The sequence below is a fragment of the Tachyglossus aculeatus genome, chromosome 10, assembly GCF_015852505.1.
Source record: "Tachyglossus aculeatus isolate mTacAcu1 chromosome 10, mTacAcu1.pri, whole genome shotgun sequence".
Lineage (NCBI taxonomy): Eukaryota > Metazoa > Chordata > Mammalia > Monotremata > Tachyglossidae > Tachyglossus > Tachyglossus aculeatus.
In genome coordinates, this window is record NC_052075.1 from 50,384,522 (window position 1) to 50,396,847 (window position 12,326).

A 12,326-nucleotide genomic window follows, 5' to 3' on the forward strand; every position below is an offset into this window, starting at 1 on the left:
CTCAATAAATACGATTGATGATGATGAGGAGGAGGACCAAAGTTTGGGCTGGGATTCGAGGGAAAGCCAAATGCCAAAAGCAACCACGGTTTTTGGGTTGTTTTTAAATGGCAATTTTTAAGCACTTGCTACACGCCAGGCACCGTACTGAGTGCTGAGGTAGATAACAGATAATCGGGTTGGACACGATCTCTGTTCCACACGGGGCTCTCGGTCTTAACCCCCCATTTTACAGATGCTGTAACTAACTGAGGCAAAGTGGTCTGCAGCAGACCTGGGGAGGAGCTGGGATCCCTTTTAGACTGTGAGCCCACTGTTGGGTAGGGACCGTCTCTGTACGTTGCCAATTTGTACTTCCCAAGCGCTTAGTACAGTGCTCTGCACATAGTAAGCGCTCAATAAATACAATTGATGATGATGATGAGGAGGAGGAGGACCAAAGTTTGGGCTGGGATTCGAGGGAAAGCCAAATGCCAAAAGCAACTACGGTTTTTGGGTTGTTTTTAAATGGCAATTTTTAAGCACTACATGCCAGGCACTGTACTAAGTGCTGAGGTAGATAACAGATAATCGGGTTGGACATGATCTCTGTTCCACATGGGGCTCTCGGTCTTAACCCCCACTTTACAGATGATGTAACTAACTGAGGCAAAGTGGTCTGCAGCAGACCTGGGATCCCTTTTAGACTGTGAGCCCACTTTTGGGTAGGGACTGTCTCTATATGTTGCCAATTTGTACTTCCCAAGAGCTTAGTGCAGTGCTCTGCACATAGTAAGCGCTCAATAAATACGATTGATGATGATTAGAACCCGGGTCTTTTGTCGCCCAGGCCCTTGCTCTTTCCACCAGGCCTCACTGCTTCTCTCTTGAGCTCTCCCGGCTCTCCAACACGGACCGCAGGCAGGGCCTAAAGGGGACTGTCGTCCGAGCCCGGAATGGAGCGGGGTAGGGGGAGAAGGAGCCCCTAACCGCCCGGCCCGTGGCAAACTCTCCCCTGCCCCTTTATTCCCCAGCCCGGGAACGGAGAGAAAGGCCCCGGGGTCATGGTCCCGGACCCCCGAGCCGGGGTCAGGCCAGCCCGGCCCACTCCAGCGAGGTGTAGCAGACGGAGCCGTCGGGGCGGGCCGAGCAGAGCAGCACGGTCTTGCGGACGTTGGTGCCCAAGCGTCCGGCGGAGACCAGGTCCCGGAGCGGAAGGGGCTCCTCGGGCTGCCAGCACAGGGCGACAAAGTGAGCGTGGAAGCGCAGGGGGTCGCCTGAGGAGAAGCAAAGAAGGGCGGCGTGCTTAGAGAAGCGGCGTGGCTCCCTGGAAAGAGCCCGGGCTTTGCAGTCAGAGGTCACGGGTTCAAATCCCGGCTCCGCCAACTGTCAGCTGGGTGACTTTGGGCGAGTCACGTCACTTCGCTGGGCCTCAGTTCCCTCATATGGAAAATGGGGATGAAGACTGTGAGCCCCCCATGGGACAACCTGATCGCCTTGTAAACTCCCCAGCGCTTAGAACAGTGCTTTGCACATAGTAAGCGCTTAATACATGCCATTATTATTATTATTATTAAGGGCGGTGATGGCGGCGGCCTGGGGTCCGGGGGAGATGAGTGGGAGGGAGAAGGCAGGTCAAGTTATCCTGTACATAGTACAGCTTGCAATCAATCAATCAATCGTATTTATTGAGCGCTTACTGTGTGCACAGCACTGTACTAAGCGCTTGGGAAGTCCAAGTTGGCAACACATAGAGACAGTCCCTACCCAACAGTGGGCTCACAGCTAGAAGGGGGACACAGCACACGGCTTGCACACAGTAAGCGCTCAATACGACTGATTGATTGATTCTGCCTCTGCCCCCTGAGAAACTCCAAAGGCAGGTCAAGTTATCCTGTACACAGTACAGCTTGCAATCAATCAATCAATCGTATTTACTGAGCGCTTACTGTGTGCACAGCACTGTACTAAGCGCTTGGGAAGTCCAAGTTGGCCACACATAGAGACGGTCCCTACCCAACAGTGGGCTCACAGTCTAGAAGGGGGACACAGCACACGGCTTGCACACAGTAAGCGCTCAATAAATACGATTGATTGACTGATTCTGCCTCTGCCCCCTGAGAAACTCCAAAAGGCCTCTCAGTCGGCTTCAAAGTACTCAATCGCCTCGCCCCCACCCACCTTAACGACGGCATTTGTTAAGCGCTTACTGTGTGCGAAGCACCGTTCTAAGGGCTGGGGGAGATACAAGGTGATCCGGTTGCCCCACAGGGGGCTCACAGTCTTCATCCCCATTTGACAGATGAGGTCACTGAGGCACAGAGAAGTGAAGTGGGTTGCCCAAAGTCACACGGCTGACGGCTGGCGGAGCCGGGATTTGAACCCATGACCTCTGACTCCCAAGCCTGGGCTCTTTCCACTGAGCCACGCTGCTTCTCACCTCACTTGGCTACTCCCTGACTCCAACCCAGCCCGCGTACTTTGCTCCTTAATGCCAACCACCTCACCGTACCTCCATCTCGCCGCCGACCCTCGTCCCCGTCTCCATCCCCCCATCTTACCTCCTTCCCTTCTCCACAGCACCTGTATATATGGATATATGGTTGTACATATTTATTACTCTATTTATTTATTTATTTTACTTGTACATATCTATCCTATTTATTTTATTTTGTTGGTATGTTTGGTTTTGTTCTCTGTCTCCCCCTTTTAGACTGTGAGCCCACTGTTGGGTAGGGACTGTCTCTATGTGTTGCCAATTTGTACTTCCCAAGTGCTTAGTACAGTGCTCTGCACATAGTAAGCGCTCAATAAATATGATTGATGATGATGATGATGACCTCCTGCCCACATCCTGCCCCTCGTCATGTCCAACAAAAAATTAGTTTCCCCATCTTCAAAGCCTTACTGAAGGCACATCTTCTCCAAGGTCTTCCCTAACTAAACCCCCATTTCCTTTTCTCCCACTCCCTTCTGCGTCACCTTGACTTTCTCCCTTTATTCACCGCCCTCGGCCCCCACGGCGCTTATGTCCATATCCGTAATTTATTTATACTGTCTGTCTCTTCCTCTAGACTGTAAGTTTCCATAAATACGATTGAATGAATGAATGTCTCCCTCTTCTAGCCCGTTGTTGGGTAGGGACCGCCTCCGCATGATGCCAATTTGTACTTCCCAAGCGCTTAGTCCAGTGCTCTGCACACAGGAAGCGCTCAATAAATACGATTGAATGAATGAATGAATTAGAGCAGGGAATGTGTCTGTGGTGTTGTACTCTCCTAAACACTTTTCACTCCTTCATTCATTCAATCGTATTTACTGAGCGCTTATTGTGTGCGGAGCACTGGACTAAGCGCTTGGGAAGTACAAGTTGGCAACATCTAGAGCCGGTCCCTACCCAACAGCGGGCTCACAGTCTAGGGGGGGAGACAGACAACAAAACAAAACATTCACTCATTCATTCAATCGTATTTATTGAGCGCTTACTGTGTGCACTGTACTAAGCGCTTGGGAAGTACAAGTTGGCAACATCTAGAGACGGGCCCAACCCAACAGCGGGCTCACAGTCTAGAAGGGGGAGACAGACAACAAAACCAAACATATTAACAAAATAAAATAAATAGAATAAATATGTACAAATAAAAGAGAGTAATAAATACGTACAAACATATATACATATATACAGGTGCTGTGGGGAGGGGAAGGAGGTAAGGTGGGGGGAGGGGGAGAGGAAGGAGGGGACAAGTGGACATGTGCCATCAGAATAACACTTAGTACAGTGTTCTGCACCCAGTAAGCGTATTACTCTATTTATTTTACTTGTACATATTTACTATTGTATTTATTTTGTTAATGATGCGCACATAGTTACGATTCTATTTGTTCTGACGGTTTTGACGCCTGCCTACATATTTTGTTTTGTTGTCTGTCTCCCCCTTCTAGACTGCGAGCCCATTGTTGGCTAGGGACCGTCTCTACCTGTGGCCGACTTGTACTTCTCAAGCATTCATTCAGTCGTACTTATTGAACGCTTACTGTGTGCAAAGCACTGTACTAAGCACTTGGGACAGTACAACAGCTTTGGAGTCAGAGGTCGTGGGTTCAAACCTCGGCTCCGCCAACTGTCAGCTGTGTGACTCTGGGCAAGTCATCTTCTAGACTGTGAGCCCACTGTTGGGTAGGGACCGTCTCTATATGTTGCCAACTTGTACTTCCCAAGCGCTTAGTGCAGTGCTCTGCACACAGTAAGCGCTCAATAAATACGACTGATTGATTAACTTCTCTGGGCCCCAGTTCTCTCATCCGTAAAATGGGGATTAAGACTGTGAGCCCCCCCTCTGTGGGACAACCGGATCACTCTGTAACCTCCCCAGCGCTTAGAACAGTACTTTGCACATAGTAAGCGCTTAATAAATGCCATCATTATTATTATTTTACAACAGACCCATTCCCTATCCACGACGAGCTTTCCCAGACTGAGCCCCTTCCTTCCTCTCCCCCTCGTCCCCCTCTCCATCCCCCCATCTTACCTCCTTCCCTTCCCCACAGCACATGTATATATGTATATATGTTTGTACATATTTATTTATTTATTTTACCTGTACATATCTATTCTATTAATTTTATTTTGTTAGTATGTTTGGTTTTGTTCTCTGTCTCCCCCTTTTAGACTGTGAGCCCCCTGCTGAGTAGGGACTGTCTCTATATGTTGCCAACTTGTACTTCCCAAGTGCTTAGTCCAGTGCTCTGCACACAGTAAGCGCTCAATAAATACGATTGATGATGATGATGATGATGATGTCAGCTGTGTGCCTCTGTGCAAGTCATCTTCCAGACTGTGAGCCCACTGTTGGGTAGGGACCGCCTCTATATGTTGCCAACTTGTACTTCCCAAGCGCTTAGTACAGTGCTCTGCACACAGTAAGCGCTCAATAAATACGATTGATTGATTAACTTCTCTGGGCCTCAGTTCTTTCATCTGTAAAATGGGGATTAAGACTGTGAGACCCCCCCACACACACACAATGGGACAACCAGATCACTCTGTAACCTCCCCAGCGCTTAGAACAGTACGTTGCACATAGTAAGCGCTTAATAAATGCCATCATTATTATTATTATTTTACAACAGACCCATTCCCTATCCACGACGAGCTTTCCCAGACTGAGCCCCTTCCTTCCTCTCCCCCTCGTCCCCCTCTCCATCCCCCATCTTACCTCCTTCCCTTCCCCACAGCACCTGTATATATGTATATATGTTTGTACCTACTTATTACTCTATTTATTTATTTATTTTACCTGTCCATATCTCTTCTATTTATTTTATTTTGTTAGTATGTTTGGTTTTGTTCTCTGTCTCCCCCTTTTAGACTCTGAGCCCACTGCTGGGTAGGGACTGTCTCTATATGTTGCCAACTTGTACTTCCCAAGCGCTTAGTACAGTGCTCTGCACACAGTAAGCGCTCAATAAATACGACTGATTGATTGATTGAGCTCACGGTCTTAAACGCTTGGCACAGTGCTCAGAACCTAGGAAGCGCTCCATACATCCAGCGACCGACGCGACTCACCGGGGTAGACGAGGAAGTCGCCGCCGAACTTGCCCCCGGCCGTGAGGAAGTAGCCACGTTGCCACAGGTCGCGGTAGACGCGGTACCGGAGCTCGTGGGAAGGGCGGCCGGCGTGGGGCCAGTCCGGGGAAGGGACGCGCCAGTCCAGCAGCGGGGCGCGGCGGGGCCGGGGCCGGGCGGTGGGCAGCTGCAGCAGCATGGCCGTCCGGGGCAGCGGTGGGGTCGAGGGGCGCTCCGTGGAGGGCTCACCGACCACCACCACCACCTCCTCCTCTTCCTCCTCAGCCTCCATCACCTCGGCCGCCGGTCCCGACTGGTCCATGGCCTCCTCCCGCTGCCTCTGTCTCTTCCGGGCCCGGCCTTGGGCGATCTTCTGGGCCAAGCCCTGCAGCCGGGACCTCCGCTCCGCCAGGGCCAGCGCCTGCTGCTCCCGGAAGCTCTCCTCCTGCGCCTGTAGGTAGGCCGCCACAGCCTGGGGGGGAATACATGGTGGGGGGTTCAGCCGGAGTCCCCGGTCCTGCCCCCCACCCTCTTAATAATAATAATAATAATAATGGCATTTACTATGTGCAAAGCACTGTTCTAAGAGCTGGTGTATATATATGGATATATACACCTATACACAGCCTATATATGCGTATATGTTTATATATGTATATATGTTTGTGCATATTTATTACTCTATTTATTCTACTTGTACATATCTATCCTATTTATTTTATTTTGTTAGCATAACCAAATATCTTTATCCCCATTTTCCAGATGAGGGAGCTGAGGCCCAGAGAAGTGACTTGCCCAGGGTCTCACAGCAGACGAACGGCGGGGGCGGGATTATGAGAAGCAGCATGGATAGAGCACAGGCTTGGGAGTCAGAAGGTCATGGGTTCTAATCCCCCTTTGGCCACTCATCTGCTGTGACCTTGGGCGAGCCATTTCACTACTCTGGGCCTCAGTTTCCTCATCTGTAAAATGGGGAGGAAGACTGTGAGACCCTCTGTCTCCCCCTTTTAGACTGTGAGCCCACTGCTGGGGAGGGACTGTCTCTATATGCTACCAGCTTGGACTTCCCAAGCACTTAGTCCAGTGCTCTGCACACAGTAAGCGCTCAATAAATACGATTGATGATGATGATGATGATGGTGAGGGAGGAGGGGAACGAGATGGTGGCGGGTGGGATGGAGAGGGGTCCCGGCCTCAGCCTGACCCTTCCCGTTTGTACCTATTTATTGCTCTATTTATTCATTTATTTTACTTGTACATATCTATTCTACATTGGGTAGGGACTGTCTCTGTATGTTGCCAATTTGTACTTCCCAAGAGCTTAGTACAGTGCTCTGCACATAGTAAGCGCTCAATAAATACGATTGATGCTGATGATGATATTCTATTCATTTTATTTTGTTAATGTGTTTTGTTTTGTTGTCTGTCTCCCCCTTCTAGACTGTGAGCCCACTGTTGGGTAGGGACTGTCTCTAGATGTTGCCAACTTGTACTTCCCAAGTGCTTAGTACAGTGCTCTGCACACAGTAAGCGCTCAATAAATACGATTGATTGATTGGGGGGGGGCAGATACAAGGTGATCAGGTTGTCCCACGGGGGGCTCACAGTCTTCATCCCCATTTTACAGATGAGGGAACCGAGGCCCAGAAAAGTTAAGTGACTTGCCCAAAGTTACACAGCTGACAATTGGCGGAGCTGGGATTTGAACCCATGACCTCTGACTCCAAAGCCCGGGCTCTTTCCACTGAGCCACGCTGCTTCTCTTCTCACCTGGCCATGCTCCCCGCTCTCACCTCTCATTCACTCAGTCAATCGTATTTCATTCAACTGTATTTATTGAGCGCTTACTGTGTGCAGAGCACTGTCCTAAGTGCCTGATAATGCTATTAGTTAAGCACTTACTACGTGCCAAGCACTGTTCTAAGCGCTGGGGTAGATACAAGGTAATCAGGATGCCCCATGTGGGGCTCACAGTCAATCCCCATTTTACAGATGAGGGAACTGAGGCACAGAGAAGTGCAGTGGCTGGCCCGAGGTCACACAGCAGATAATAATAATGGCATTTGTTAAGCGCTTACTATGTGCAAAGCACTGTATTAAGCACTTGATAATGATATTTGTTAAGCACTTGCTATGTGCCAAACACTGTTCTAAGCACTGGGGTAGATACAAGGTAATCAGGTTGCCCCACGTGGGGCTCACAGTCTTAATGCCCATTTTACAGATGAAGGAACTGAGGCACAGTTCCTTCTGGGCTCCTTCTCCAGCCCAGCCCGCACCCTCCGCTCCTCCGCCGCTAATCTCCTCACCATGCCTTGTTCTCGCCTGTCCCGCCGTCGACCCCCGGCCCACGTCCTCCCCCGGGCCTGGAATGCCCCCAATCCCTCTGCCCATCCGCCAAGCTAGCTCTCTTCCTCCCTTCAAGGCCCTGCTGAGAGCTCCCCTCCTCCAGGAGGCCTTCCCACACTCAGCCCCCTCCTTCCTCTCCCCCTCATCCCCCTCTCCATCCCCCCATCTTACCTCCTTCCCTTCCCCACAGCACTTGTATATATGCATATAAGTTTGTACATATTTATTACTCTATTTATTTATTTAACTTGTCCATATCTATTCTATTTATTTTATTTTGTTAATATGTTTGGCTTTGTTCTCTGTCTCCCCCTTCTAGACTGTGAGCCCACTGTTGGGTAGGGACTGTCTCTATATGTTGCCAACTTGTTCTTCCCAAACCCTTAGTCCACTGCTGTGCACACAGTAAGCGCTCAATAAATACAATTGATTGATTGATTATTGACCGGTTAGCTCAGTTGGTTAGAGCATGGTGCTAATAACGCCAGGGCCACGGGTTTGATCCCCGAACGGGCCAGCTATGTCCCCCCGCCTTACCTCCTTCCCTTCCCCACAGCACCTGTATATATGTTTGTACGTATTTATTACTCTACTTATTTATTTTACTTGTACATATCTATTCTATTTATTTTATTTTGTTAATATGTTTGGTTTTCTTCTCCCCCTTCTAGACTTTGAGTCCACTGTTGGGTATGGACCGTCTCTATATGTTGCCAACTTGTCCTTCCCAAGCGCTTAGCACAGTGCTCTGCACCCAGTAAGTGCTCAATAAATATGATTGATTGATTGATTATTCTCTGTGCCTCGGTTCCCTCACCCGTAAAATGGGGATGGAGGCTGTGAGCCCCACGTGGGGTAGGGACCAGGTCCAACCCGATTTGCTTGTAATAATAATAATAATGACGATGGTATTTGTTAAGCGCTTACTATGTGCCAGGCACTGTTCTAAGGCTGGAGGGATACAAGGTGATCAGGTTGTCCCACGTGGGGCTCACAGTCTTCATCCCCATTTTCCAGATGAGGGAACTGAGGCCCAGAGAAGTGACTTGCCCAAGGTCTCACAGCAGACAACTGGTGGAGGTGGGATTATGAGAAGCAGCACGGATCATCATCAACAATCGTATTTATTGAGCGCTTACTGTGTGCAGAGCACTGTACTAAGCGCTTGGGAAGTACAAGTTGGCAACATATAGAGACAGTGCCTACCCAACAGTGGTCTCACAGTCTAAAAGGGGGAGACAGAGAACAAAACCAAACATACTAACAAAATAAAATAGAATAGATATGTACAGGCAAAATAAATAAATAAATAAACAGAGTAATAAATATGTACAAACATATCTACAGGTGCTGTGGGGAAGGGAAGGAGGTAAGATGGGGGGATGGAGAGGGGGACGAGGGGGAGAGGAAGGAAGGGGCTCAGTCTGGGAAGGCCTCCTGGAGGAGGTGAGCTCTCAGAAGGGCCTTGAAGGGAGGAAGGGAGTCAGAAGGTCATGGGCTCTAATCCCCCTTTGGCCACTCATCTGCTATGACCTTGGGCAAGTCATTTCACTTCTCTGGGCCTCTGGGCACTTCTCAGTGCTCTGCACGCAGTAATCAATCAATCGTATTTATTGAGCGCTTCCTGTGTGCAGAGCACTGTACTAAGCGCTTGGGAAGTCTTGGCAACATAGAGAGACGGTCCCGACCCAACAGTGGGCTCACAGTCTAGAAGCGCTCAATTAATATGATTGAATGAATGAATCAATCAATCGTATTTACTGAGCGCTTACTGTGTGCAGAGCACTGTACAAAGTGCTTGGGAAGTACAAGTTGAATGAATGAATGCCATTCTTATTATTGTTGTTTGAATGAATCAATCAATCGTATTTACTGAGCACTTACTATGTGCAGAGCACTGTACTAGGCGCTTGGGAAGTCCAAGTTGGCAACATATAGAGACGGTCCCGACCCAACAGTGGGCTCACAGTCTAGAAGTGCTCGATAAATACGATTGAATGAATGAATGAATCAATCGTATTTATTGAGCGCTTACTATCAATCAATCGTATTTATTGAGCGCTTACTGTGTGCAGAGCACTGTACTAAGCGCTTGGGAAGTACAAGTTGGCAACATCTAGAGACGGTTCCTACCCAACAGTGGGCTCACAGTCTAAAAGGGGGAGACAGAGAACAAAACAAAACACACTAACAAAATAAAATAAATAGAACGGATAGTACCGTGTGCAGAGCACCATACGAAGTGCTTGGGAAGTACAAGTTGAATGAATGAATGCCGTTATTGTTATTTTGGGGGCTGTGTTGGGAAGTCCAAGTTGAATGAATGAACGAATGCCATTATTGTTATTGTTATTTTGGGGGCTGTGTTGGGAAGTCCAAGTTGAATGAATGAATGAATGTCATTATTGTTATTTTGGGGGCTGTGTTGGGAAGTCCAAGTTGAACGAATGAATGAATGCCATTATTGTTATTTCGGGGGCTGTGTTGGGAAGTCCAAGTTGAATGAATGAATGCCATTACTGTTATTGTTATTTGGGGGGCTGTGTTGGGAAGTCCAAGTTGAATGAATGAATGAATGCCGTTATTGTTATTTCGAGGGCTGTGTTGAGAAGTCCAAGTTGAATGAATGAATGAATGAACGAATGAATGCCGTTGTTGTTATTTTGGGGGCTGTGTTGGGAAGTCCAAGTTGAATGAATGAATGAATGAATGCCATTATTGTTATTGTTATTTTGGGGGCTGTGTTGGGATGTCCAAGTTGAATGAATGAATGCCATTATTGTTATTGTTATTTTGGGGTCTGTGTTGGGAAGTCCAAGTTGAATGAATGAATGAATGAATGCCGTTATTGTTATTTTGGGGTCTGTGTTGGGATGTCCAAGTTGAATGAATGAATGACTGCATGCCGTTATGATCGTTCTGGTTGTTATGGTGATATTTGCGGGTCCGCGTGTTTCTGACCTCGGGGTCCGTCGCCGGGTCCTGGCGGTGCCTCGCGCGGACGAGCCGCGCGGCGCCGATGTCGGCCATGAGGCGGGCCTCCTCGGGCAGCAGCAGCAGGGGCAGGCGGCCCGCGGCCCGGGACGGGACGCCCCCGCCCCCGGCCCCGCCCCCGCCCCCGCCCACGGGCCGCCCGCACACCCACAGCCGCTCCCGCGCCGCTCGCGCGGCCTCCGGCCCCCACACCAGCGCACGCCCGTGACACACTTCCACCACCACCATCGCCATCGCACCGCCCCGCACCGCACGACCACCGCCGCCTCAGGGCCTGCTGCGCGAGAGACGACGCTCCCGCGCGGCCACGCCTCTTTCCCCAAGCCCCGCCCCTCAGCGCGTGCGCGCCACGGCCCCCGGAGGCCACGCCCCTTTCCCCTCAAGCCCCGCCCATCAAGGCTCTCGGATGCCATGCCCCTTTCCGCCAAGCCCCGCCCCACTGCGCGTGCGCGGCCAGCCCTCCCGCCGCGGTTCCCGGAGGCCACGCCCCTCCCCACCAAGCCCCGCCCCGCTGCGCGTGCGCGCCCAGCCCTCCCGTCACGTCTCCCGGAGGCCACGCCCCCTTTCACAAGCCCCGCCCCGCTACGCGTGCACGCCCCACCTTCCCGGCACGGCTCCCGGACGCCACGCCCCTTTCCCTCAAGCCCCACCTCCCGCGATGGATCCCGGAGGCTAAGCCCCTCCCCCAAACACCGCCCCTCCGCGCGTGCGCGCCCCGTTCTCCTGCCACGGGTCACAGAGGCCACGCCTTTCTCCCCAAACCCCCGCCCCACTGCGCGTGCACGCCCCACGCTCCCGCCAAGGCTCCCGGAGGCCACGCCCCTTTCTGCCCCCACCCTCGCCCCTCCGCGTGTTCGCGTCCCCGTCCCAGAGCCCCGCCCACCCGCGGAGGCTCCCGCACGACCACGCCCCTTTAACCCGAGCCCCGCCCCTCCGCGCGTGCGTGCCCCAATCCCAGCGCCCCGCCCTCCCGCGACGGCTCTCGGAGGCCCCGCCCCTTTCCCTATCCCCGCCCCTTCGCGCGTGCGCGCCCCGCCTTCCCGCGACGGCTACCGGATGCCACGCCCCTTTCCCCCACCCCCGCCCCTCCGCGCGTGCGCGCCCCACGGGCTCCCGGGAGGCCACGCCCTTCTCCCCAAGCCCCGCCCCCGTACGCGTGCTTGCCCCAATCCCAGCGCCGCGCCCTCCCGCTCAGGCTCCAAGGAGGCCACGCCCCTTTCCCCAAGCTCCGCCCCCTCCGCGGGAGCGCGCCTCTCTCCCAGCGCCCCGCCCCCTCCGCGGGAGCGCGCCTTCCTCCCCGCCTGTCCGTCATCAAGCAGCGTGGGAAGCCGCGTGGCTCGCTGGGAAGAGGCTGGGCTTGGGAGTATCTATGTATAAATGTTTGTACCTATTTATTACTCTATTTATTTATTTTACTTGTACATATCTATTCTAT

General features: G+C 51.6%; 1 protein-coding gene and 1 non-coding gene across 2 annotated transcripts; one reads left to right on the forward strand and one right to left on the reverse strand.

The window, feature by feature from the left end:
- Positions 1–802: 802 nt before the first annotated feature.
- Positions 803–11,119, reverse strand: TSEN34 (tRNA splicing endonuclease subunit 34). The gene is made up of 3 exons (XM_038753032.1): positions 10,859–11,119; positions 5,549–6,020; positions 803–1,256 (listed from the first exon to the last, which is right to left on the reverse strand). The coding sequence occupies exons 1-3, from the start codon at positions 11,117–11,119 to the stop codon at positions 1,069–1,071; spliced, it is 921 nt and encodes a 306-aa protein (XP_038608960.1). The 3' UTR covers positions 803–1,068.
- On the forward strand, positions 8,341–8,414 carry TRNAI-AAU. Its single transcript has one exon. It is a non-coding gene; the product is annotated as a tRNA-Ile (tRNA).
- Positions 11,120–12,326: the final 1,207 nt, after the last annotated feature.

What these genes read in the sequence shown, in the direction of transcription:
- TSEN34 (XM_038753032.1), bottom strand. Translation starts at nt 11,119, where the DNA reads ATGGTGGTGGTGGAAGTGTGTCACGGGCGTGCGCTGGTGTGGGGGCCG. An exon ending in ACCCGGCGACGGACCCCGAG is followed by an intron (nt 6,021 to 10,858) that starts GTCAGAAACACG and finishes ATTCCCCCCCAG; the next exon opens with GCTGTGGCGGCCTACCTACA. An exon ending in CGACTTCCTCGTCTACCCCG is followed by an intron (nt 1,257 to 5,548) that starts GTGAGTCGCGTC and finishes GCTTCTCCTCAG; the next exon opens with GCGACCCCCTGCGCTTCCAC.